At 37.0% G+C, this 26,732-nt stretch overlaps 8 protein-coding genes across 14 annotated transcripts; 4 read left to right on the top strand and 4 right to left on the bottom strand.

Annotated features, from left to right (window-relative positions):
• Positions 1–196: 196 nt before the first annotated feature.
• On the bottom strand, positions 197–3,417 carry LOC108721063 (chromosomal protein D1). 2 transcript variants are annotated; one of them, XM_018445387.1, is made up of 4 exons: positions 2,161–3,113; positions 1,883–1,990; positions 722–1,338; positions 197–557 (listed from the first exon to the last, which is right to left on the bottom strand). In XM_018445387.1, the coding sequence occupies exons 1-3, from the start codon at positions 2,281–2,283 to the stop codon at positions 754–756; spliced, it is 816 nt and encodes a 271-aa protein (XP_018300889.1). In that variant the 5' UTR covers positions 2,284–3,113; the 3' UTR covers positions 197–557; positions 722–753. The 2 variants fall into 2 exon arrangements, with proteins under 2 accessions (XP_018300889.1, XP_018300890.1); XM_018445388.1 differs by lacking the exon at positions 2,161–3,113 and adding an exon at positions 3,130–3,417 and having other exon boundaries at positions 202–557.
• A 636-nt stretch (positions 3,418–4,053) lies between these two features.
• Positions 4,054–6,094, bottom strand: CstF50 (cleavage stimulation factor subunit 1 Cst50). The gene is made up of 4 exons (XM_018445392.1): positions 5,872–6,094; positions 4,774–5,677; positions 4,565–4,658; positions 4,054–4,452 (listed from the first exon to the last, which is right to left on the bottom strand). Exons 1-4 carry the CDS (start codon positions 5,940–5,942, stop codon positions 4,208–4,210), a joined length of 1,314 nt encoding a protein of 437 aa, XP_018300894.1. The 5' UTR covers positions 5,943–6,094; the 3' UTR covers positions 4,054–4,207.
• A 119-nt stretch (positions 6,095–6,213) lies between these two features.
• On the top strand, positions 6,214–6,933 carry Rpp20 (ribonuclease P protein subunit p20). The gene is made up of 3 exons (XM_018445486.1): positions 6,214–6,387; positions 6,516–6,684; positions 6,753–6,933. The coding sequence occupies exons 1-3, from the start codon at positions 6,220–6,222 to the stop codon at positions 6,866–6,868; spliced, it is 453 nt and encodes a 150-aa protein (XP_018300988.1). The 5' UTR covers positions 6,214–6,219; the 3' UTR covers positions 6,869–6,933.
• On the top strand, positions 6,934–8,455 carry LOC108721113 (transmembrane protein 203). The gene is made up of 2 exons (XM_018445487.1): positions 6,934–7,469; positions 8,389–8,455. The coding sequence occupies exon 1, from the start codon at positions 6,998–7,000 to the stop codon at positions 7,409–7,411; it is 414 nt and encodes a 137-aa protein (XP_018300989.1). The 5' UTR covers positions 6,934–6,997; the 3' UTR covers positions 7,412–7,469; positions 8,389–8,455.
• Positions 8,456–8,620: 165 nt separating this feature from the next.
• Positions 8,621–12,194, top strand: LOC108721059 (uncharacterized). Of its 2 annotated transcripts, none has more exons than XM_018445380.1 (9): positions 8,621–8,696; positions 9,047–9,257; positions 9,324–9,534; positions 9,608–9,872; positions 10,076–10,237; positions 10,317–10,916; positions 11,037–11,443; positions 11,576–11,783; positions 11,924–12,194. In XM_018445380.1, the coding sequence occupies exons 1-9, from the start codon at positions 8,669–8,671 to the stop codon at positions 12,151–12,153; spliced, it is 2,322 nt and encodes a 773-aa protein (XP_018300882.1). In that variant the 5' UTR covers positions 8,621–8,668; the 3' UTR covers positions 12,154–12,194. The 2 variants fall into 2 exon arrangements, with proteins under 2 accessions (XP_018300882.1, XP_018300883.1); XM_018445381.1 differs by having other exon boundaries at positions 8,624–8,696; positions 9,119–9,257.
• A 3,366-nt stretch (positions 12,195–15,560) lies between these two features.
• stc (nuclear transcription factor, X-box binding stc) lies at positions 15,561–24,090 on the bottom strand. Of its 3 annotated transcripts, none has more exons than XM_018445455.1 (10): positions 24,040–24,090; positions 18,976–19,466; positions 18,710–18,883; positions 18,241–18,633; positions 17,781–18,062; positions 17,411–17,701; positions 16,876–17,339; positions 16,228–16,758; positions 16,062–16,168; positions 15,561–15,741 (listed from the first exon to the last, which is right to left on the bottom strand). In XM_018445455.1, the coding sequence occupies exons 2-10, from the start codon at positions 19,388–19,390 to the stop codon at positions 15,639–15,641; spliced, it is 2,760 nt and encodes a 919-aa protein (XP_018300957.1). In that variant the 5' UTR covers positions 19,391–19,466; positions 24,040–24,090; the 3' UTR covers positions 15,561–15,638. The 3 variants fall into 3 exon arrangements, with proteins under 3 accessions (XP_018300957.1, XP_018300956.1, XP_018300955.1); XM_018445454.1 differs by lacking the exon at positions 24,040–24,090 and adding an exon at positions 20,366–20,617 and having other exon boundaries at positions 18,976–20,298; XM_018445453.1 differs by lacking the exon at positions 24,040–24,090 and adding an exon at positions 20,590–20,606 and having other exon boundaries at positions 18,976–20,442.
• Positions 22,020–23,816, bottom strand: Trmt6 (tRNA methyltransferase 6 non-catalytic subunit). 2 transcript variants are annotated; one of them, XM_018445456.1, is made up of 2 exons: positions 23,717–23,816; positions 22,020–23,634 (listed from the first exon to the last, which is right to left on the bottom strand). In XM_018445456.1, exon 2 carries the CDS (start codon positions 23,559–23,561, stop codon positions 22,113–22,115), a length of 1,449 nt encoding a protein of 482 aa, XP_018300958.1. In that variant the 5' UTR covers positions 23,562–23,634; positions 23,717–23,816; the 3' UTR covers positions 22,020–22,112. The 2 variants fall into 2 exon arrangements, with proteins under 2 accessions (XP_018300958.1, XP_018300959.1); XM_018445457.1 differs by having other exon boundaries at positions 22,020–23,640; positions 23,717–23,808.
• On the top strand, positions 23,909–26,608 carry eIF2Bgamma (eukaryotic translation initiation factor 2B subunit gamma). 2 transcript variants are annotated; one of them, XM_018445458.1, is made up of 5 exons: positions 23,909–24,246; positions 24,881–25,566; positions 25,641–25,947; positions 26,152–26,387; positions 26,452–26,608. In XM_018445458.1, exons 2-5 carry the CDS (start codon positions 24,890–24,892, stop codon positions 26,606–26,608), a joined length of 1,377 nt encoding a protein of 458 aa, XP_018300960.1. In that variant the 5' UTR covers positions 23,909–24,246; positions 24,881–24,889. The 2 variants fall into 2 exon arrangements, with proteins under 2 accessions (XP_018300960.1, XP_018300961.1); XM_018445459.1 differs by having other exon boundaries at positions 24,118–24,188.
• The last annotated feature ends 124 nt before the right edge of the window (positions 26,609–26,732 follow it).

Here is a 26,732-nt window from a genome sequence, read left to right as displayed (position 1 = left end):
AAGCCATAAAAACTGTCTAAATAGTTGAAAGATTTTCAAGATTAAACTACATCGACAATTAACGTTAGATTAACAATTTAGCTATCTCTTCCTAAATTATAATCTTCAGAATTATATAATATTTCAATCGTATCAAGATTATAACCTTTCTATGAAGATATAATATAGTATAACATATAAACTGCGGTCCGATTCACGCTCATGACGCTTAAAAATCATTTCATCCTTGTTGTTTGTTAAATGTTGAACGAAGACAAATAATGCTCATGAGCGTTGTCAGCATAAATCGGACCACGGTCATAGTATATAACATAGGCAGAGAAAGAAAATGAGTTATCTCTTAACGCTAATTCGTATTAGCGTAGCAGATTTTACATTTTTTTTTTTCCCCCGGAAAGTCGCGTTATCTATAGGGATAATGATAAAATAAAAACAGTATCCTAACAAAACTTTGCGCTGGTTGAAACAACGATCGACAAGAAGGTGTTAATTAGTTAAAATAGACGAGGGGGGGCTGGATTTGTGTGACCCCAATATGTGCGCCGCCTTGGTACCTCCTATAGTAAAATAAATCTCGTATTAATATCACTCACAGACTGCTTATTATATGCTAAGCATAATTTCATGTAATTTAGAGTATAATACTATATTATATTTACGAATCTCATTTACGAATATTTACGGATTTACGAATTAGTCTCAAAGATTGTGAGATACTTACATAAAAGTAGTGGTAAAACAGGCGAAGGGAGGTTATTCCTTATTTTCCTCAGTAGTAACAGTGTTGGAGGGATTTTGGGACTCCGATGAGGATAAAGACGGCGCTTCTGCTGCTGTGTCCGTTGCATCTTGACTCGAATCCGAGCTGTCCTTCATTTCCTCCTGCTTCTTTTCTTCACTAGGAGCGGTATTTTTAGCTTCGTCCACCACATTCTCCGACTCCTCCGTCACTTTCTCGTCCTTGGAATTGGCATCCGTCACTTTCTCAACGTCTTTACTGTCTTTACTGTCCGCACCCTCCGCGTTTTTGTCTTCGTTCGGTATCGTCTTACTTTCCTCCTTCTCCTCTTTCTCCTCGTCTACTTCCATCTTTGTAGACTCTTCTGTGTGTTTTTCACTTTTGTTGTTGGATGTTTCATCGTCTGTGTTGTTCTCATTGTTCTTTTCCTGCCTCTTGGGTCGTCCACGTCCACGACCACCACCACCACCTCGCGTCGATGGTTCCCTCTTTTCCTTCTTGGGTGGCGATGGCACTGGCGTTGTCGAAGTTAGGCCTCTGGCTGAACTGCGAGTGCGTCTCCTGCCTTCTACTTCACCGACTGCAGATTTGTTCATGCCCTGTAAATAACAAGTGTTTCAAAACGAATGGCCAAGTATATCAACAGTAAAGAGAAATAAAATTCAAGATATGTCAAATGGTTTTGCCTCGAAAAGAGCACAGGGTTACAAGTCGTGAATCGCAAGATACAATATTCTAATGCACTCCATCTTTATTGCAGTTCAAATTGTAATTAATTTCAATTAACGTTTGTTGATTCCTAACATCAATAGATAGCAATTTGTAATTGGCGCCTACGCAACGATTGGTTCCTCGTGCCTCACCGAGGGCGCTTATTTCCCTTCTTGCTGTCCCCACCCCGGCCAATCAACGTCCCCCACTCCTAACGTCGTATAACGCTCACGTAGGCAGCAGGCGAAGTCGACGACGGAGAAGGCTAAAACGGAGGGAAATAACCGAGAGTGAGGGGTGGGGAGGAAGAGGCGAGGACCTTGACCAGCGGGACCTCGGCGAAGATTTTTGGAACGTATGATAAGCCGATTTGATCCGATGTGAAGTTTTTCCCTGTTTTTAGATAATCGCGCGAACCGTCGCGAGACGCACCTTTAAGATTGCCTCGCCCTCCTGAGCGGTCCTTTCGAGAGTGGAGAGCCTCTTGGTGCCGCTTCGTTTGTTTTTCGTCGGAGTCGGTTTCTCCTCCGTCGACTGTTCCTGCAAAATCAAGCTTCCTATGTATTCGCTCTCTCGTATCACAAATACATTCTATCGCGCACACGTATAGTTATGCGCTCGCGCGCAGCGTCTGCGCATGTGTCTTGTATGTATACGTATAGTAGACATATCCATATTTCTTCGCGAGAAACGTACGTATATGTACATACGCGTATCAGGCTTACGCAGTCGCGCGCTCGTTGACGACGTCTTGAGATCGTTCGAGAGAGAAAGAGAGAGTTGGGAAGTTGCGAATAAGGCGCGGGCGACGGGCGCACGGCACCACGCGACATGACATGATAATTACGACGTTCGACGTGATAAGATTATCGAGAACCGTTGAACCATCGTCGAGACTCTAACGTCGTGTTTAAGTTTCCCGCCATTTTGCCGTGCGTCCGTCCGTATCGTCTCCAACGTCTCTACGACTCGCTCGCGTGCGCGCGCGCGCGCGCTCGCGCGACTCCAGACCGGTCGTCGACGGCGGTGGCGTCTCGCGGACGTGGACGCGGCGTCGCTGCCGATGACGGCCATCGCGTTGCCTAAGTTCCTGGTGCGACGCCGTGAGTTGCGACCGATTTCCCGCCTTTTCGCGCGGCGCCGAGCTGTATGGCGTGCGAGCGAACAGAAGCGAGAGAGAGAGAGAAAGAGAGGAGAGGGGAGAGAGAGAAGATTAGAGCGCGGAGCGGGCGATCCTCCCCGGTCGCGAGAGTCGGCGCGATAAAAAAAACATCCACCATCTTTGTTGACGACGGGAGATAATGTGCGTACGTACGTACGGCGCAGCTACGAAAAATTTCGCTGGATGGAAGGAAGAAAAGCAGGAAGGATGGGAGGGCGGGCGGCCGGTCGGTCTGTCGGAGGTGGCTGGAGGCGCGCGGCGCCGTGGTCCGACGCATCACATGGCGCGGCCGCGTCGTAACGACGCGCGACAGCGCGTACGCGCGTATACGACAGCCTGGCTCGCCGTGGCCCGTCGCCGTCGTCCGGGGGCCCCAGGAGTACGCGCGGAAGGACGCGTCCCCGCGACCACGGTACTCGCGGGGGAGGGGAGCACACTGCCGCCTCGCACACGCCGCTCACGGCATGAAAACTCGGCTTGACGAAGGTGTTTCTGACGTACCCGCCGGCCCGCTTACCTTGGACGTATCCTCGACGTTGTTGTCGCTCTTGGTCTCCGTCTTTGCGTCGGACATCTCTTCACGTGCGAATCACTCAAAAACACTAGGAAATCCACGATTCCACGGCGAGAATTCGCGCTGCGCCCGGTCGCACTGTTTATACGATAAGGAAAGATGGCGGTTAGCGTGGGTCACGTGACACCTCGTCAAACCTCAGAGCGGGAGTTCGGCGCGCCGTGCCGCGCCGCCGCGATCAACTACGCGCGTAGCGACGCACACGCGACCCCGATGCCGAGATTCTCGCTCACGGTTTTCCACGCTGCACACTCGTCGATTTTTCTCTTTTTTATTATTATTATTATTATAAAAGGACGAAGCGCGTTTACGTCAGCAGTAATGCGATCCTTCGTAACTTGCGATATCGTGTACAATAAAGTAAAATCAAATATGATTCCCCATCTTTTTTTTTTTTATTAAAAAATTTTAAATTCGTAAAATCGCACCCATTTGCTGTCACGCTGTAATACGAGCAACGTTCTTTTAAGATAATTAAAAGTACAGCGTAGAATACCATCAAAGAATTTAAAACCAGGATGATTTGGATAAAGAGACCCTCGCCAGCAGTTTTGAAAATAATTTTCACGAGCGCATATTAAATTGTAATTAATATCGCGCACGCGTACTTACTTTACTTACCTGCTTCAAAATCGTTCTATGTATTGTAGTACGTATTCATACGTCGTTCTGTTATAGTCTTTCTCTCTTTCGATTTATAAAATTATAAGAGGTAATCATATAGGATTTTTTAATTATTTATATGCTGCTTTGAATTAAAGATGTAATTTTTTGTGTTTACGCATCATGAAACATGTGTAAATGTTGAAATTAATCTAAGAATGGTATATTATACAATTTGACACAAATAAAATAAAATTCGTTGCTTAGAATCTAAATAAAATAGAAAGTTGCATAAATACGTAATACCTATTTTTTGTTTATCCGATCTTAAATGTCTTTATCTCTGCGTATACTCTACTCTGTAAAACAGAAATTGTTAGAAAGAGTTCCGCAATTAGTGTCTTTTAACAGTAAGGCGTTAATGCGTTGGCATTCTTCGGAACCAGAATCTCGCCCTGAAATCGTCGCTGCATGTCAAAAATGCAGGCGCGGTTGGTGAATGTATGATCATCCTCACAGGACCGTTATGACCTAATGACAGCAACTGTTTTCTCGATGCATTACGAGAATTCCATGCACACAACGAGGTAGTGGCTTCGTCAGGGAACAGCACATAGTCTTCGGTATGATTAAAGATCGCCTGTGCCTTGTGTTCCTGCCTACCTGTGGAAAACGGTTTAGTCAGTCGTATATTCGTGATTGTATTATCGTAATATTAACAAGGCATACCGCACCGAATATATTCCAAGTATGTCAAAACGTTATAGTCTTTTACCTGTAGTTCCGGCACCTGTATACGCTATTAGACATCTGCTAGTAGATAATTCCCATAACTTTATCAAGGAATCCTTTCCTGAGGACAATATATACTGAAATCCAAAATTATATAATTACTCAATATTTTAAATGGGAATAAAAGCACTAAGTTTCCATCGGCAATTTACATGTATAAATCTTGTGCAACATTATCGCCAGAATTACTACCTTGCCATTCCTTGTGAACATCACTGAGCATACTTCGAAACCATCGTGCGCTTTCGCAAAAGTATTCACACATCGATTTGACACCCCATCCCACAGTTTGATGCTTCCGTCTTTTCCTGCCGATACATAAGTCTTTGCATCCGGCGAATACTTGATGCTCGTTACTCCGGCTGTATGCTGATGATTCGGTATGCTACACACAAAACATTGTGCAGTATTTACGTCGTATAATCTAACTATCGGATGATTGGTCCCAACTATAAGAAAATCTCCAGTTGGATGAAAAGATAGACATCGAATTTGATCTGCATCTGTGATGGTCCTGAAAGCCTTCTTAACGCTGGCTTTACTAAAATCAAATAACTTCACAGAGAAGTCACGACTGCCAGACACAAGTATAGGCTCCCTAGGATGAAACTCCAAACATGTTACTTCTTCCAAGTGATCGTACAAAGTTCTTATAACTGGATGACCTCCACTTTGATCTCCAGGTGCAATCTCTTCTGGTGCAGACTTGGCCAGCATTCTGTCTACATCTAAAATCTTGATCGAGGCATCTACAGAACCAGTAGCTATCAGCTGACCATCTACTGAGAAAGCTCCAGCCCTACAGTTTCCTTTATGGGATGTGACGTACGCCGTTTCATATTGTGCTGGTTCTGGAGCTTGAGTCTGAGCTTCTGTCTCAAATTCTAGGTCTAACCCAGGACCTAAGGTGTTGTCGAAACTCGATGTAAACGAGGATAAGTTGACGCTATTATCCTTCTTAGAACGATCCGGTTCATGAGCAGTACCGATCAACATCAAATGAAGCAGTCGATCCGAGGGTGGGCATGGTGGATCCGCCTGTATCATATTGGATAGCTGGACGGCTAGAGTCTGATGACCATCGTAGAACAGCTGACTGAAATATTCAACATAACTTACTTGATAATCCATTGCACGTGTCCCACTTTTGTTATCTTGCTGACGAAACTACAATTGTAAATTACACTTGCCATTGAACTTTTACACAAGAATCGCGCTTTATACGAGAATATTAACGGTAAAGGAGCGGAATTCAAAGGAGAGAGTGTAAAAGAGACGATTATAAACAACCTGATCATCAATCTATAGAGCAGTTCTCTGCTCTTTATGATGTTCTTCGGATCTGCCTCAGGTTCCTTCATTGCGCCCTGGCCCGCCGTATTCCCTGGAGGTGACTGAATCTTGGCGAGTTTAACTAGAACCGTCTAAAAAGTACTTTAAACCACCCTATTAATCGATGACCCCGGCCTTTTTTGCAGGTTATGTCGCGTTGTTGTCACCCATCACATTTATGCTTGTGCTTTTGCATCGCTTACGTTTGATTGGTGGTTCGGGCAGTCGCGACCAATCAGCGGTGCGCGCCGTTGTCAGTGAGAGTTCCACGTGACACAGATTTCTGAAAAACTCTAAAAGTCCAGAATGGCCGAGATTGATGGCAGTTCAGGATTAAATAAGACCGTCTCCGAACAAAAGGGTGCATACCGCAAAAAGTTGTCGTTGAACGAGCACGCTCTACGAAAGCGGCAAGCCTTCAAGTTCGCTACAAGTAACAGAGATATCTATGTGAACAACAAGACGCCTTTCAAGGTACCTCGTGTATAAAAGTCATAACCTTTCCATCGTTACAACTTCTTCGCTGCAGATTCAAAACGAATGCGCATTTGTTTCGAAACTCTGTCGTCGCACTTTCTCAGATATTTGTAAATATTTTAAAGGGACAATTATACAAATGCGAGAAACTACTCGACAAAGGTGCTTCTGAGCTGATCATCCATGGACTTGGTGCTGCTGTGTGCAAAGCAGTTAACTTGGCTCTGCGATTGAAGGATATTCATCATAACACTTTAGATCTTGATGTTAAAACCTCTACCGTCACTTTAGTAGGTACGTATACTTTTCTATATACATAATCAAACTAAAACGAAAGTCTAAGGATACCTTGTTAATTACAGATGATTTAGAAGCATTAAATGACGAAGTGGACGACGAGATAAACAGCAGGCAAAACTCTTCTATACACATACGTGTCATTAGGAGAGTGCCAGTGGCTGTGTTAAGATCTAAATAGGAACAAATTGATATTGAGACTTTGTAAAACGATATGTTTAAGTGATAAGTGGGTAGATAGAGTGAATGACATTATTAGCTACATTATTATTTCAATATAGTTGATAGAGAATTATACAATTTTTTTGCGATGATCTTCTCTTTAAACGAACTGGTTCACTGGTTAGGTTTAACAATCTTTGAGATATGGATCAATTTAATTGCCTTAATGTTCTTCACCGTTCTATTAGCTTTAAAATTAGATGAAAATTGCTTTTTGGGACCGTCAGGATGGTGGCAAGTATTTTCACCGCTCTTAGTAGCAGATGGTTTAAATACATATTTTTGTGCTATTATTTTTATAAGAATGTACATGGAAGGAATGATTAGAGCATGCATTTTGCGAGCACTATGGAGTCAAATATCATTATTATTAATCTTTGTGTTTAAGTATCTTCTGTGTAAAAAGCTCTCTGGACAAAGCACGTTGGAGTATTCTGAAGTTTTGAGTCCTGTATTCATTCTTCTGCAATTGATCGCTGTTAGAGCTTGTCAATTACATTAAGAAAAATAGAAAAACTTTCCTGTATACTACTTCGATGCTACTTCCAGAGTCATCATCTGTGAGAACGATATGTATTATACAATACACTTGTATATACTATATTTTGTCAGATTTATTTAGATTAAAAATTAAGGGATTTTATCTTTTTGTAAACATTACTTTTCATTTTCATCCTGCTATTTAACATTATGCTATTCCTGAATAAGAGTATGTTATGCAATACAAATTTAATAAATATTCTCTCAGAGTAATGATATATGATACAAGAATGTTAATTAAAATGATAAAGTAATATATTCATAAATGATATATTTCTTTGAATTAATATTTTGTTAATATTTAAAGTATTATGTAAACTTATTGACACAAACTGTTTACAATAAGCAGAGTTAACTTTTGAACGAAAAATAACAAACAATTTTTTGTTATTATATATTTAAATTATTTTATATTATGATGGATGATTCTTAAATTTTCTATTAATTAATTTCCAAATTATTTACAGGATTTTATTATTTATGATAATTAACGGGGAAAAAAAGAAAATTTAGTTTGGAATACTTGGAAATAATAAGTATTTATTTGTGAAGAAATTAATGTATTTAATAATAATAAATAATATTTATACATATATAATTTCTTTCAAATATAAAATTAATTAATATAAAAATCACATTTACAAAAAAATGTTTTTAATAAAACAAAAATTGATATTAGAAATCGATTCTTTTAAGTTATGACTTTGCAGAGCACGATTTACTTGAACTATTCACGAGAGTTCAATATTTAATATGTTATCGAACTATTTTTAACCACTACGTTCCAACATTCTGCTATGCAGCGCTTGGAATTTACGTTTCTTAGAGAATGTCGATAGAAACTAAGACAGAAGTTTCCTTTTATAAAAATAACAGGCCTGTGAATCATAACGTAACATAGACCGATAAATTTAACACTGCTCCATTTAAACTCTAAAGATAAACAACTGACCAGCAATCCAGGTGCTTTATGTGGGCATGTGTGCCCCCTCCAATCCTCTTCAGCTAAGATCAATAATCCTAACTGAAGGGAGACAGTGGATGTATTCAGTGAGAAGGGGTGCGTGAATCAAGTCATTCTATAGGTAAAGCCTGTTGCTGGTACTACATTTCACAAGTTCGCAGAACGTGCTACATTAAATGCCACATTAATTGTCTGTCATAAGACTGATTATCAATTACAAGATTCAGTGATGTGCTGTGGATATATCAAGGGATTATGGATAAGCTGGCTAATGGGACTCATGGTTAGTTTTTATACCCTTAATTTTTAATACACATAGGATGGCGGCAAGTGCCATTTTTGTATATAAAACGCGCTCAAAGTTTCAACATTCTGAAATAATAATACGCTAAATTAACAGCATGTTTCCTTTGTTAAACTGAAGTATATTGGAAACTCTATCAATTCAAACAATAAATTATAATTTATGTAGAATAATGTAGTTTACCATATAAATTATATTATCATGTTTTGTATTATGTAAACTTTATGGAGTGACATTTAATCATGACGTGTATCATGTATGTATGTATATATATATATATATATGGGTCATTCTGTTTTTAATTTTATGTTTTTGTCATTAATTAATAGGTATAAACGCAACAACCCAAGTCACAGGTCAGAACTGTGTGTCAAATTCATCAAACTCTGCATTTCTCTTAGACAAATCACTGGTCATTGCACCTTCATGGAGTGCGATACAACAAGACATAAGATGGGCGTTTCTATTACATGCATATAGCTTTGCATGTCTCTTCTTTGTACTAGGGTTTTACACATTCTTCTCTATTCTAAATTTAAGGTACTATGCCTGCATTGATAATATCAGTGAAAGCTTCATGTCTTTATTTAACTGCTTTTCTTTCAGATCTCTCATATCAACCAGGCCATTTATGTCCACGATTAATATATTCTTATGTTTACTCGGAGCATCGAGAGCTGCTTCCTTATTCATAGATGCGTACAATCTTAAAGAAATTCTGCCCAAAGTCATTGGCTCAATTATATGGGACATTGGATATCCATGCATTACATCTGCCTTTTGCCTGATACAATTGGCTTTCCTGCAACTGACAAAGGTATTAACTACTTAAATTGAATAAGTTATGTATATAGTTAAGCGTTGCCATCCTTCATATGGGCCACTTTCAGCTAAAATTTGGTCCAGAGAGAATACAGAAGGAATCCTGCCTCAGTCTCATTATAACAGCACATTTCTTCTTCGTTATCGCCAGCGATATTGTTCTATCCTCTCATAATTGCTACATGGTGAAATACATGGTTCAAGCGGCGTTTCTCGTCTGGAGCATTCTTTTGTATTTCGCTTTCCTACACGCGGCTTACAAAATTGATCATTTGCTCCGAACTATGCCAAGCAGTATGTTGACACGAGACAATTCCAATGCCCATCAGAAAGGTTGGTTACCGATTTTTTATTTGTACGTCAATTTTTGTAATTTTTATTCTTCTAAAATTTTTACCGTTATCTTCATATAATTTTATATTTTTATGCACATGGACTTAAGATTATCTCTCTCTTGCTCCTCTCTTCTTTATTCATGTATATTTTATACAGCGTTTGTTTCGGAATTGTATCACAAAAATTTACTTATAATTCAGGTATCATGCAACTCGCGATGTTGGCACCGTATAGTAATTTGGCTACTTCGGTTGCTGCCGCGCTGGTACCTACTTTACTTGGCCCGGCTAAAATGAAGGGCCCAGAGGAAAATGAGCCTGTAAATGCGAATAAAAATGCGGAGGAAGCATCTCTGGAAGGAGGTAATACACAACAAATATTATTTTATCATAAACCACCCATCCAGAAATATACATATTTTTTATTGAGATCTGTTTTCAGAATTGCGAGCCACAATTACCACCAAGGTATGCAAGATAGAAGAACCAGCGCAAAAGGAAGTACAGAATGTTATGATACCTATATGCACTGTACAATCACCGTCACAGGAACAAAAATCATCAGTACCGGAAGTCTACGTTAGACCACCCACTCCTACTCCGTCAACTGTTAATCTGCCGATTATAACTGTGTCCAGCCCGAGTCGTAGAAGCTCCATGGCTAGTCGACGAGGCAGCGACACGTCTACAAAATCCTCGCGCAGGAGTTCGGAGTGTAGCGTTAGATTTGTAAATGAGGAGAATACAGCGGAATGCAAACGCACGACGGAGGGTAGCCCTAGGCCGTTACCAAGAATGCGAGAAGAGTTTGAAAGGAATCGCTCGCCAGAGAGTCCACGACGATACTCTGAGAATATCTCGCCGACAGGCAGCACCAGGGAACTAAGACGATGTTCCGATTTTACTCACGAAAAGAATCGTGGCTCACAATTCGCAATCAAGCTGCGGAGGAATAGCGATTTTGGTAATAGAACGCCCAGAAGAATGTTGCCGCCTGACGAACATTCTAGATTACCCAAAGTCCTGGATATTAGCCCCGCAGGTAAGAAAAAAATACAGCTCATATAAGAGTAAATCTTTAAAAATATTCTAACTTACATTCTCTTTTTTTAATATTATTTTTTATTTTATCTTGTTCTTATATTGTTTAACAATATTTCAGGTTCAAGACGCAATTCCGATATTGGTATATCACCTAGACCTGACTCGCGTAGAAATTCCGAGAGTTCCTATCGACGCAACTCCGAGTTCATTCACATTAAACCGTTAATTATAAGTCGTCGGAGTAGCGATATCAGTATCAGAACTCTAGATAGAAGTCCCACACACTTTCAGAGTATAGTACCTATTAAGACAGAGGTGCAGGAGAAATCTGAATCAGATTCAGATCATCCTGATTGCAGCGAGAAGGCAGCGCTGATGACCGAAAAGTCGAAGAGCAAAGAAGAAGAACCAAAAGTACGTAAAAAAAATTTATCGTGGAACGATAAAAATATTGAAGATGCGGAAGACATCACACCAGAAACTAACTTACTTCCTGAAAATACGTCTAGTGAAGCAAGAGTTATGGTACGTAATACTTACTATATCATTAGATTCACAGAATGCATTTAAAATAAGTCTTGGACTTTCAAATGACGTCCTTTTAAATGCCCAGAACTTTTGTATTATTTGGGAACTGTATGATCTCGCTATTTCCAGAGTACGGACTTTACCCTTCACTCAATACTGAATCACATCGCGTACGTGAATCGAGCGAAATCTGATACGCCGCTACATATACCGGAAGCGGATACCGCAGTTGCCAGGAAATCTCAGATGCAAAAAGTATTAAACGTTACACGCGCTACTGCGATTTTAGGGATCCTTCTATGCGTTACGGATGCCTTTCGTATTTTTGGACCATACGGTATTTATAATAGTACAATAATAAATAACAGTAATAAATAACAAGTAGAAGCTATAATTTTATTTTTATATACTATGAAATATTCTCGTATAAAATAAATAATATGTATGTATAAAATAATGCTATTGATTCGTTTTTAGGACTCTTTGCTGAAACCGTACCATACGGTACAGAACCAGCACCAACGCAGTTTCCGATACCGTGGCCGTGGCTGTTGTACCAAACGATACCCAGGATATTTGAATTTCTAATGGGCTGCGCTATGGCAAATATAACTAAGCAGCCATCAGTAAGTCCACGACATCAATATCTGAGCAATTATCCTAGTTATTCCCCGCGCATAAATCGAGGTAATAATCCTTATATATGAAGCAATAGTTCACCTAAGTGTAATCATAATCCAAAAATCAAGATGCCAAATAAAAATTTTTATTAATTTTTTTTTATCACAGATCTTAATATTACTCTTTCAAAGATAAATTATTTTTTGTAATGACTCCGTGATTGCTTTAAAGACAGATTTTACAGACATATATATGTAATATTACCCCTAATATATGCAACAATTTATGTTCGCTGTTTTCCTTAAAGTGTGCTCATTAAAAGCTCACTTTTAACTGAAAAAAGAATTATTATAAAAAATTGAAGATTTATTTTCATACGTAGTTTTTAATATGAATTGTAACGATTTCTGTCGAAGAGATACATGCAATGCAAAGGCATTTTTGTAATCAATACAAAGAAAGAAAGACAGAGTCTCTCGAAAAATTGCTATATACGAAAATATAGCAATCGATGAGTATAACATTCTAAACATGGAATAAATGTTTAGACAAACATCTAACAAATGCAATAGTCACGTAGCATTTCTAAAAAACCACTTTTTATGCGAAGTGTTCATTCGATGCACATATTCACACACAAAAACAGATATCTATTTTTTAAATTACAATAGATTAGTTTCCTGATGAATTAATTTAATGACTTTTACTATGTTCTCTGAAAGATACATATACATATATATATTTTTTGCTGTTGAACAAATATATCTATACATATATCATTTTTTAACTTACATATAAAATTTGAAAAAATATTTTCGAAGTAAAAAAAAATGAAAGAGAAAAGAAAAATAGACTGTATATAAACAAAGATGTTAAATTAGTAGGTGACTTTTATTGATAATACGTGAAATAACGCGTTTTTACTGTGTGTCAACCGCACCAATGCTTAGAAGTAAAAAATACGAACCCAAACTCTCAAAGTGCCCTATTACTAAATGTTCAACAAAATTACAACAAATGGTTAATACATAAATGACTTATCTGCAAGTTGAATTTGTAACAGTGTTGTGATCCTACATGTGATATCATATTTATGTGTTTAGAATAGGAGGCCATTTTACGCTTATGTAAGCTTAAATAACACTATATTCCGTGAGATAAAAGACTGTAAAAGTGAGTTTATGATAAAAAAAAAACAGCTATATCATAGCTTTATTGCAATCATATACAATTTATCGTACTTTCAATGTTTTATATAATTAAGATAGGTAGTATTTTATTATGTTGATGCACCTATCTATAAATTTTATTTTATAATGTGATATATTTTTAATTTTTACAGATTTACAGTTAAACTCATATCTCTCTTGTACATGGTACATGTGCATACCATGATATTTTATTTGTATTCGATATTAGTATTAGTATTTTTGTATCTTTTTTTTTACTTCTCTTTATTACGAGCATATATATATATTCGACAATGTTGACTTTCTATTTATGTACTAATATTCTATTTACCTTTCTATGAAAGCAAATATATAGAACAAGTGAGAAATTTAGTAGTATAATACTTACAGGAGCATAAAAGGTCTCAGCGAGTAAATATCTGTTTGAAATTTATAGTATGACAAAAGTAGTAATCTAAAATATAACATTGATGTTTCATGTGCCAAATACTCGTGTTAACTATTTTAAATGTTTACAAGAGATACAAAGTCTTATTATCCTAACAAAAATTCTTCTACAAAACTATATATAGATATAGATAAATATTTATATACAATTGGATGTACAATAATAAACAACTATTATTTTAATCAAATCGGTAAGGACTTTGAAATTATGATACATACTTATATATAATTGATATTTTTACTGATGCAAGATCATAGTATCGCAGATTTAATAATTATAAAACAGATATAAGATGTATTACTAAAGTTTTCAATAGAAGCTCTCTATTGCTCTATATCTGAATTAAAAATGATTTTTCAACATGACTATTTGGTCATTAAATATATGTATGTATAATGAAGTTATGAATTATGATAATATTATACATATTCAATCAAGATTGATTGCCATAACTGTTATTAATGAATTATTTTAAAAAATGTCTCAAAATCTTGGAAACATTCAAAACCTTTCGCTCAAAAGTATAAAAGCTACAGTCTATACCTCATATAGCACCTATCCAGCACTGACTTTATTCTTAGCAATATATGGCTTTGACCAAGCAAAAAATAATTTTATTTAGAATAAGAGTTTCTTTATTCCGTTGATTGATTTTTAGATACTTTGTATACCTATATATTCTATCCGTGATAAGAAATTGTCTTGTAGTAATGTAGTATACACTATTATTTATATTGCTTTATCATATTAGTCTCAGAATTATCTATTGTTATGTTTAAGAGGTATCAATATAACTATGTAAAAGATTGATTGAAAAAAAGAATTGTGTAGAAATAAAGATGAAGAAAAATTCAGTTATGATACTTTTCCTGTGTATTTCGAATATATAAAGTTCTTCTTATCTGAAGACACCATAGTGTCTTGGCGCTAAGACAAGCGCAGCGTCATAGTACGATTACACTTTACCAATCGCGAAAGCCGTAATGAAATCGTTTTGAAATGTTAAAAATCGATTTTTTTACGTAGTCTTTGAATGATAAGAAAAAAACAGTATCTTTTAGCAAGAGACATATATTAATGATTCTTTTTTATTACATTTTTTTAGGCATGCCAGCTTCATATCTATTTCGACAAAATATATTGCAAATAATTCTAAATTACAATAAAATGATATTTTCAAGCTAATAATTAATCTATCAAAATCTTTTATAAAAACGTAATAAAAATTATTATTACTGTATTAGATTCTTGTTTAATAAGTATTTATGAATTTTTTTTAATTAAAATTTATATATTGTGTCATTGAAAACAAAAATCGAAAACGATAGCATAATTGATACTCTAATACATGTCTTGCATTTCTACTTCCAAAATCATGATATTAACTAAAATAAGATAAAAACTCTTATAAATTGTGCGATCGAACTACTCGAACAGTTATAATGGAACTCTATTTATTTCGAATACTCCACTGTTTGAATATATATATATATATATATTGTCACAAAGAATTAATTTTAATAAATGTGTACACTTACTAGTCAATGTATATATTTACGTATAAATGTATACATTGACTACAGCAGACTACAGTAAGTGTATATTTACTGAGTTAACACTTTGTGACATATATATATATTTCTTACATTTAAAAAAAATTGAGCGAAAATATTTATTGCAAATAGAAAATAAGTTTTTTCCTTGAAACCAAATTTAATTCAAAAACAATTCAAATATCTTCAAGCTCAAACGATTCGAACAATTTAAAGTTTGATCCAAAAATTCATACTGTTCGAACTATTCAAGCACATGAAAATTTCACACATTACATTTTAAGTGTATAATTATAGTTGTGTACCCATTTGTTTAAGCCTTATTTATGATATTATATACATTATATAACCTGTGTTGTCTTTTATATACTATTGATGATTTAGTCTCGATAGTCAAAATAATCTATTTCTTTGTCAGCAGTTTTAGAAGTTGATGATGGCAGCAATTGCTGATTCTGTTTTACAGGTAACGAAAGAACAGTCCTGCAATGCATTTAATTACATATTATTCATTTATTTATTAATTCGTTGATTCATGTATTAATACAACAATTAATGCGGAAAGAACGATTTTGCTAAAGAATAGACTGTCAAAATTATTATGTAGGGCACTGAAACATAATGAACAATTCCTATGTCTTATTGATAATGAGCAATGTGTGTTGCAAAAAGTTTTAATAATTAACTTGAGCATCCTACATAATTATTTTGATAGTTCAACAAAATTATTTTCAGATCTATCTGTACCTAGCTAAATTTTTAGGTATTTTCGCAAAATCATTCTTTCCATGTAGATATCTTACTTTGTAGAGTTATTTCCCTTTGAAGTATTAAGTACTGGACCTGGAACCTTTCTTTGTCCCTTCTCTCTTTGTATCATTTCTAGTAAACTGTAGCTTGGTAGCCAACACTGCAATACGATACATTTGTTACTAAGATGATATATGCTTTAATCAAGCGAGTTTTTACCTTATCTTTTACGGCAGTGGCAACAACATTTCTCTTTGGCTCTTCATCATACGCTTGACTCTCGCAGCCAAAATGCTGGCATGACTCATGCACAAAATGACGCTTTTCTCTGTTCATAACTTCAAATGAGTAACTTCGGGATTTCTGTTTGGATGTCTTCGCTAACTGCACTAATTCCATCAACTTATCGTGAACCATTTGGCAGAAGTGCGGATCTTTTTTAGCCCACTGTTTCATGTAATCGCTATATCTGGGCATTAATTTGCCGCTTAAGTCTGGATTGGCGATCTGCAGTCCTAACGCAAGTCTTCTGTTTCTTTCTATTATCTTACACTCGTCATTACATTCCAAAGTCTTTAACTGATTCTGCTTTTTCGCACCTTGCCCGAACACTTCTTCCAAATCGACAGAGTGACCGAGCTGCATATCGGCCATCTTACTAGCCAATATATTGCTTGCTATCCTCTGATATTCTCGTGCATTATCTGCACAGACACGACTCATAGTCCTATGCCCACACTGGCATGTAACCTGTAATATAATTGTCAATATATAATCTTAGAGTACAAAACTTCTTGAAATTTCATGATGATGACAATGGCTTTCAATCGCAGGTGGATAATCGCTTAAGACAAAAATTTTTCTTACCTTGACCATCTCTTTGCAAGGCATATCTGGACACTTGCCTTCGTGGCATGGAGCAGCACAAATATGCCCGCAGAGTTCTCTCGTTGTAGTGCAAGGTTGAATGCATTGTTGTCCAGGTTTCTCGCAGAGTCCGGCGTGGCACATTGTGATACATTTATGCCGTCCACATGTCAATGGCTTATTACACGACAGACCACATGAGATCTCTTTCACATGGCACGGCACTGCCTTCCTAAGTTCATGTCTGCCGTGGCACCATCTCTGAGTCAAGACGCTGCAAGGTGGACATGTAGGCTCACTATGACAGTTATGCAATACCTCATGATTACAAAGGTGTGCGCGCGAACACGGTCGATTGCAAGTGGGTCTTCTCGTACCGCATGGTACCGGCGGATAAATCACCTCGGCGCCACATTCACAATATAATTCTTCAAAACTGCTCTCCAAGCAAGGCGAACATCTTCCTATATAAAAGACAAAAATTTCACTTTATTATATTGTCCAATTTCGTTCATAGATACAATTATATACTTACCTATATGACATCTTTCCTGACACTTGTGCCGACCACAGCTCAAAGTCTTTGAACACGGTAATGGACAGATGTGTTCAATGTCGATGCAGCACAGCTGATTACAATTGTGCTTGCCGCAGGTTCTCTTCTTCTTGCAGCGTTTCTCGCAGCGCGCATCATCGGCTTTGCTTGTCAAGTCCTTGCAATCAATCTCGCGGTCCATGTTACCGCAACGGCACTTGACATCAGTGTTCAAGTCACATTCCGGGCATTCCCCCACGTGACAAGGTGCTTTGCAGATGTGCGGATTACCTGCGTGAACGAACAAAAATTTGATTTAGCGCGTCTGTACGATAAGACGCAAAGCTCGATTAAGAACACAAAGCCTTACTAGGCTGGCCGCATTTCAAGCGCTTTGAGCAGATTTTATCGCAGGTCGGCACAGGATCCATACAACTCTCTCTCTTTTCCGTTAATGGTGTTTGACCACAACAACACACTGTAACTCTTTCAGGCGTCAAAGAACAGGGCTCGCAGGATCCCGGATGACAGACTTTCTGACAATAATGTTGCTTGCAGTCCAACGTTTTATTACAAATATTATCACAGGAAAATGTATCTGCGACATTGGCTCGGCAGGATACCTCCTGAGTTTTCTTATTACAAAAACACGCTAAACAAAATAAAACAAAACCATTATAATTATGCTGGCTGCTCTCTACTATAATTATTACAATTTGAAAAAATATTTTTCTACATATTTATGTTAAAATAAATGTATATATAAATATATTTATCTTAAATTAAAACATTAAATGTTAGAGCTATCGATAAAGAAATTGGAATATTACTTTGTTGTACAATTTTTTCGCAAGGCCCGCATTCTCCCTGATGACACGTCCTCTGACAGGTGTGTTTGCCGCATGACAGATCTTTTTCGCATATCGATTCGCATATTAATCGTTGTTGAGCGCTACACAGAAGCATTTTCGACGTTCTCCCGCATCCGCAATACTTGGTTACCATTGCCACACACTGTGGACAAGAGCCGGGATGGCAGAGTAGGATGCATTTGTGCATACAATTATTTTTTGATAGATGTCGGCCGCAAATCTCGCCACACGAATGTGCTACGTCTCTGCGATTCCACTCTGGCATCTTCATCTTTCCACAGAAGCAGAAGTAATCTTCAGGCACGAGGAAACTAACATCCCGACAAGCCGGACACTTCCAACTGTTATTTTCTAAAAAAAAATAGACAAATCAGAATGCACAATTCGACAATTTGGCGCGTAATGGCAAGTTCTACTGTTTACTTACCACTCTGAGAGGACTTGGCCCATTTTTTGATGCACTTTAAATGCAATACATGATAACAATTGCTGCAAGACCAAACGTAATCGCTTTGCTTAATATGCTCGTAACAAACCAGACATTCCAATGTTCCTTTGTTCAATTGCTCAGTTAATCTTTCCCTCTGGCTCGAGTCGTCATCTAATAAGAATATACAAAGAAATAATTATTTCATTATGGAGTTCTTTTTTATATAATAATAATGTGATCTCTAATAAACTGTATAAATATACCAATATCATATTTTTTCTTGGAATTTTTTCCCTGAGATGTATGCACTGTCTCATTACTTTCTGCCTTATCTCTCCAATTTGCCACTTTTTTGTCCTTATAATTAATCATCTCATTATTTCTTCTTTGTGTATACTTTGCTGCTGTTGTTTTACGGCTGGTACCAGATTCAAATTGCATATCGTTTGAATTGTATCTATAATTGGATGCACTAGCAAATCGTTTAATTCTACTATTTCGTGGTGCTTCTTGATTTCTTGAAAACATATGTTCCGAATCGTTATTCTCGTGCATCAACATCTCTTCTCTACTTCTATCAATTTTTGTACTCGAAGACGAGTCATCCTCTTGAACATCCTCACCAAAAGTCTTATTTTCCTGACTACTAGACATGACTGAATCAACAGCTTCAGTCATAGTTGTACGAGCTTCTCTAGCAGCATTCTGTTCAGTGAAAGATACATTTGATTGATACTTCCTATTGTAATATTTGCTGTTCTGAAATTTATTATAGTTTCTGGCATTGTACATCCTAGGAGTATCCCTATAGCCAGATCTTGATGGAGCCTGCATATCCTGTGGCTTCTTCTGTTTATAATTGGCATCTCTTCTGTTGTCGTAACGTCTCTCACCTTTGTTGTCCGATGAAGCTGACTTTGGTCTAAATTCTTGTGCGAAGGTATTGAAACCACTTGGGCTGCCGTTATCGTACTTCTTGAATCTGTTATCCTTTCGGAATCTACCCTGGTTGTTCGGCACAAATTCATTGGCTGTAGGATGCAAATTGGAGTTCTCTACTATGGTGGACTGGACGACATCGCCCGCTGATGATGGCGCATGCTTGCCGGCCATCCGATTACCCCTGGATCTTGGTCTGTAACCGCCACGGGAGAAGGACGGAGCGTTGTGCGACGTCGGGACGACGCCGTTCGACGCTCCCGCGTTATCCGCGGATAAGGTGTCTGGCAGTACACGTTCATGATAGGCATTATTCTTCGAAGGCACCATATTCGACGGATACTGGCTGCCGTCCTGATAAAAAGCCGTTGTTGGTCCGCTCTGCTCAAAGACCTGCCGACCACCCCTACCTCTAGGATAGTAGCCTCCCGCGGAGTGAGGTATATCGCTTGGGTATGGATTGTTCTCAACGAAGTACGACCAGTTCCCCGCGGTATCGTCTGCTGCATTCCGGTCGGCGTGTACCAAGCAATTCAGATCTTCCGGATATGAACCGTTCCAAGTGGCCATTACTGCAATTGCACAGTAATGCGAAACTGCACGGTACGCGGGGACAGGGGTGACGATAAGCACACAGGCCTTTTTATCTGCCGAGAACGAATCTCCTCAAACAAAAAGAAAAGAGAGAAAAAAGGATTGGAATCGGAGAATTACCGTTTCGGCGAATTGCAATATGTTACGCTAGACCGCGCGCGTTCGATAGGTACTTTCCAGAACGACCTTGTCCTAACCTAAAAAAATTCGAAAGGATACGCGTAAGCTATGTGTTTTAATTGTTTGTCGGCCGTTTGTAATTTTTAAATTGATCACTGCGAAAAGTTAAAGACTGCAGAACACTGTAGAGCAAAAAGTGAAGTAGCTGCGAGATTCTGACGAACCTTCTCCCGTCTAGCAGCGATTACAGCACCCTCTAATGGAAGCCTGCAATTAACGGAACTACCAAGTAGTACAAATATATCATCGTAACCCGATCGATAAGACTTGAAAAAAAAAAAATTGGGATATCGTATACCCAGATAATCATATACAGGGTGTCCCAGACTGGCTGAATATCTCGGAAAGTATGCACTTTTGAGAAAAATGTTTCAGACAAAAGTTGCAATATATAAAGTGATGTATTATGTTAGCAGTTTGACCTTTGGTAGCGTCGCCAAGGTCAAGTCAAGGTCACATCGATTTTTTTTTAATGGAACACCCTACTTTTGATTCCAGAATTTAATAGCTGGTGTCAAGAACTTTTCAAAACGCTATAATAAAGTTATTCTTCGTTAAATACTTTCCGAGTTTTAAGACTTGAAGGTTACAGTACCGCCGAAATTAGCATTACGCAAGATGTCCGACCGACGGTTAAAATCTCTTGAATGTTGTTCAGGTTCAGGATCATGTCCTGGATAACATTTGTCAAGATCAAGACCATTGGAGATTATACCTCTTATTTTCATATCTACGTAAAAATGAATTTTTAGTGCAAAAATGAAAATAAGAGGAATAATCTCCAATGGTCTTGATCTTGACAAATGTTATCCAGGACATGATCCTGAACCTGAACAACATTCAAGAGATTTTAGCCGTCGGTCGGACATCTTGCGTAATGCTAATTCTGGCAGTACTATATAAGTCTTATAACTCGATAAGTACTTAATGAAAAATAATTTTATTATAGTGTTTTTTAAAAAGCTCTCGACGCCAGCTTAGATTCTGGAATCAAAAGTAGGGTATTCTATTAAAAAAAATCGGTGTGACCTTGACTTAACCTTGGCGACGCCACCCAAGGTCAAACTGCTAGCATCACTAAATACATCACTTTATATATTGCAACTTTTGTCTGAAACATTTTTCTCAAAAGTGCATACTTTCCGAGATATTCAGCCAGTCCGGAACATATGGGACATCTTGTATAATGGAAAAAATGAAAAAAATATATATATCCCAAGATAGAACTTTATAAAGAAATTTTATAAATGAAAGGAATAAAAAAGGAATGACAAGTTTTGAGTGTTTGAAGATAAAATAAATTTTGCAAAATTTGAAATTCGTAATAAACATTACAATTTATTTTTAAAAAATGCAATAAAAAATGTGAACATTTTTAAAAATTTACTGATATTAACAATTCTTATTATGATCCTTATACAATTGTCTTTCAAAATTATAGATAATTATTGTAAAAGATATAAAAGATAAAAGAGCGATTATTATAAGTTATAATGCATTAGAGGCCAAAATAATAAACACAAAAATATGTACGACATAGTTATATTTGTGTAAAAAATTATAATCCGTTTATAAATTTTTATCTAATGTCGTGTTTTATTTTTTTTTGGCATTTGATTGGTGTTGGGTCTAAACGAGTCTAAACGGATCAATTTTTCATGTCAAAACTTGTAAAAAATATTTTATGTTACTCAACTAAGTAACCTGTTAAAATATAACCACTGGTATCATTCGTCAAAATATCGGGGTGTGTCCTGTTGGGCAATACTTGATACGAACGTAAAAAGTTCGTAAACAATTTCATATTTATTACATTGCGTTTCTGTTTGAGTTCCATGTAAGTCTCCTGCAAGGGCTCCCGATGCGCGTGGAAGATGACAAACGGCCGCGAGATTCCCAAGAAGGGCAGCAATGCTTTTGCGATTTGTAAAGGATGCTCTTTTGCTACGATTGTTAAACCACGGGCTTTCATGCTACTTAATAAATCCACAGCACGTTTTGTTTCCAACAACCATTTCAATTTATTTGCAGATTTCTTCGGTTTCTTCAGTTTCGCTGCTTCTATTTCAGGCTCTTCGGATTCGAGTTTTCGTTTCAAAGTACTGTTATCTTCCCCAGTATCGCTTGTGAGAAGCGTACCATTTTCTTTTATTTCAGTTTCCAGCTCTGAAACTTCCATGTCTGTTTCAGATACTTCGTCATTCATAGTTTCTCCCTCAGATTCTTCCGATGATTTTTCAGTATCATGCGATTCTTCAGTGTCTTTAATAACAACCTTTTTAGAAATATTGTCTATTATGCTCGATTCACCTTGATAATGTAATCTCAAGAAACTATAAATATTCACTGCAAGATGTCTGTCTCTTAATTCTTGTGGAAAGTTCATGGCTTCAATGAATGTAGTTTGAGGCATGTTACCGGGATGTAGGTTGATCAAATAACCGCTAGTGTTCGTACCTATTCTGTTGATCATAGCTGCTGCAGGCAATCCCTGAAATCCATTGCTGTATAATAAGTGCAAGCCATCAGATTGCACATCGCTATAGGACAGCATCTGCGCCAGAGCATCCATTCTCAATCCTCCGATTTTCTCGTGTTTTCTTTTGAAATATACCTCATGCAACAACAATATAGATGTTTTGTGTATTGTCAGGAACTTAAAATATTTATTTTTCTTTTTCTTGATGTACTTCTCCTGCGAGTACTCCGTCTTGGCAGAAAAAGACTTGCTGTTCTCAATGAGGCTACTGATTATTTCCTTGCCAGTCTTACCAGCTTCCTGCAACTGCAGGATCTCTTCTTTCGACAGCCGCTGGGATGTACCATCGTCCGTGATGGAACGATTGTCGCAACCGCTCAGCTCGCCTTTTAAATCGTTCCATGGCTCTATTTCATCTGTTAGTGTCAAGGTGAAAGTACCCTTGTTTCCTGACAAGGGTACCATCTCGAAAGTGCTCCAGAATGGTTTACCAATGATCTCTTGCATTTCCACCCTTTGATTTTTCCCTAGCATTAGAATACCATTTTCAGACACTTTGTATATCTTACTGAAGTCCTGTTTCTTGACTATCACGTGGGTGCCCACTGTGATCACGTCCTCCACCGACTCGCACGTGTCTTCCACAACAGCATTCATTGTACCCTGAATTGTTCTACAGGTTCTACTAGGTCTTTTTAATCTCTTTCTTGAATACTTTGCATGTCTGGTCCTATAACTTATACATTTATTTAATTATATTCTTATTAATTTTTCCAGATTATTTTTCTAAGAACGAGAAAGCATTATATTACCTTTCAATGTTTTCCACCCCTCCCTCAACTATTGCCACATGTATTATCCACCATTTTTCATTTTTTTCGGGTTAAGTTTGTGCATAATTCAAGTACTACTTGCATCATAGGTCTACTCAGGTCTACTCGCATCATGGGTTTGTGGCGCATTACCAGTAATCATACTGACCAACCACAGCCAAGAAATTTTAAATGCCAATCGTATTTTCAACTGTGATTGGCTGATTCGCTTACTACTGAAGTCATACCACTCATATCATTGCCGTCAATTTTAGGTTAGGTTAGCAGTGAGCACATGGTTGGTTGTAGAGTTGGTCGTGAACTTGTACTGGATTAATCCGAAGCAATCGTTTGACTTGTATTCTTCTAAAAATTGTGTCTTCACGTTATATAACTCATACAACTACATATTCCTGTTATGTATCTCTACACAGTGATGTGCTTAAAGTATTTGGAGTAAAGTAACCTGAATGTAATCTTAATTACAGTTGTCACTAATACTAACCTTCAAAATATATTTTAAGTGATAGGTATTACGTTTGTTACACACATTTGGTATAAGTTTAATGCGTATTACAAAGCCTGCTTTTTTATTTCGATACAAGTGTTGTTCTATCTTTGTTACTCATTGAATGTCAAGAAAGATAGACTGATGTTTGTGTTGACTTGTGTCACTAAATGCAAAGTACCCCATGATTGCTTTTCTTTCAGACACAAAATTTCAAGTTCGATAAATTGAATCGGTGCACAGTTTATAAAACTGAAAAAATGGTTTTGCAAAAATTTACATATATTATTAAGCATCAAGTTCTGCTTTGATCAAAAATAAAATTATTTTTCTTAATTGATTTCTTCTCATTAGTATAATTTCTGCTTATATTTATTCTTGTTTAACTTTGATAAAAAAAAAAGAATGAAATGACTTTTAAGAATATTATAAGTATGAATCAGATCACAATTAATGAATAATAAAAATAAAATTTTATAGTTTAATTTTAATGTATTGCACACACTTGTATAGAACACAAAATGAACATACTAGAATGGCATGCTTGTGTCGACTGTGTCTTCTAAAAGAAAAGCAATCAAAGTCTTAAGAATTAAAGAAACTTTAGAGTCTTTTTAATAATGTGTTTCACATGTAACACGTTTTAATGATTGCAGAGAACAAAAATGAATCACCACAATGAATTTCAAGCCATTGTGCTTGCTGGAGGAAAAGGCTCCCGCATGACAGAGCTCACAGCAGGCCAACCGAAATGTCTGCTGCCGATCGCAAACGTTCCTATGATCTGGTATCCCTTGCAAATCCTTGAGTGTTCGGGCTTTAAAGAAGCGATTGTCGTTATCGCTGAAGCAACAAAATCCGATGTGTCAGCGTCGTTGGATAAATTGGGTCTGAAAATCAAAATAGAATTCGTAGGAATTCCAGGGGCCGAGGACCTTGGCACAGCTGATTCTATCAGACTCATTCATGAAAAAATATATACAGATATCTTGGTGATATCCTGCGATTTGATTACAAATGTGGATTTATTAGAGATTCTGAATTTATACAGAAAACACAATGCAAGTGTAACTGCTCTGATGTTGCCTGTGCCGAAAATGCCAGACGACTTTGTAACGCCAGGTCTAAAAAACAAACAGAAACCAGAAACGGACTTAATCGGCATCGACAATAATACAGGACGGTTGGTATTCTTGGCTTCTGCATCTGATTTCGAGGAAACAATTAACATCTCACAGAGGCTGCTCAGGAAGCATGCTAGCTTCACCATTCACTCCAAACTGATGGATGCACATTTGTATATTATTAACAAATGGGTGATAGACTTTTTAATATATAACAAGTGAGTGATTTTACTAGGGGAAAACATTGAAGAGACTAAATGTAAATCTAATCAAATGTAAAAATGTTTTTCAGAAATTTCACAACGCTGAAGGGTGAACTTCTGCCATATATAGTCGGTAAACAATTGTCTAGACCTAAACAGTCTTTAGATGATAAGACATCTATGGTACAAATGGATTTGAAAGATGATATTTTCCATTTTGCATTGGAGAAACCGTTAGATGAGCTAATAAGAAAGATGTCAGCCTTCAATGATCATAGCACTGATTTGGAGGATGCATATAATGGAGATGTAATACGATGTTATGCCCATGTATCAAATGAAAAGTTTGGTCTTAGAGCAAATACCATACAAATGTATCATCTTGCAAATGCTAAGGTTGAGTAGTGTTATTTATTTTATAAATCTTTATAACAAAGCAATAATATATATTATTCCAAACACATATGGGAGAATTTGGGACTTGTCAACTAAAAGTCATCTACTTTATAGATTATGAATTGCAAATAATATGTTTTCGTTTTAATATATTATAAATTGAGGGATCAATTTCAACTAATTTAAGAAATATTCTGTACACAGATATCAGAATGGTGGAATGATGATAAAAATACTGATCAGTTGCCGTTGCTGCCATGTATCTCGAGCACGGCGACTGTGCGCAGTACACAGATGCAAGAATGTCGCATAGGCGATAATTCGTTGATCGAGGAGAAAACATCGTTAAAAAATAATCATATTGGGCCTAACAGCATCGTGGAATCGAAGACAAGAATATCTCAGAGCGTGATAATGGGACATGTAACTATTAAGCAAAGGTAAGTCAAAATGTTATCGAAATTATTCGTCTTATATATTTTACAAATCGCTATTTTTTTATAGATGTGTTATCCACAACTGCATACTGTGTAATGGCTGCACCATCAAAGAAGGCACCGAATTGAAGAATTGCGTAGTTGGAGCACAACATGTTGTGAAATCTGGTAGCCAACACATTCACGAAGTACTCACTGATGCAGATAGACTCATAGAAATTTAATTTTTATTTTGTATTTTGTATACATTATTGTAAATATATATAATTAGATTATATTATTTGTAAAAAAATTTAAATGTATAAACGAGAAAATTACCTTTTGTAATTCATCATTTAGATTACAAAT

Source organism: Mycetomoellerius zeteki, unplaced genomic scaffold (genome assembly GCF_001594055.1).
Source record: "Mycetomoellerius zeteki isolate Tzet28-1 unplaced genomic scaffold, Tzet1.0 scaffold159, whole genome shotgun sequence".
Lineage (NCBI taxonomy): Eukaryota > Metazoa > Arthropoda > Insecta > Hymenoptera > Formicidae > Mycetomoellerius > Mycetomoellerius zeteki.
This window is presented reverse-complemented; position numbering and strand designations above follow the sequence as displayed.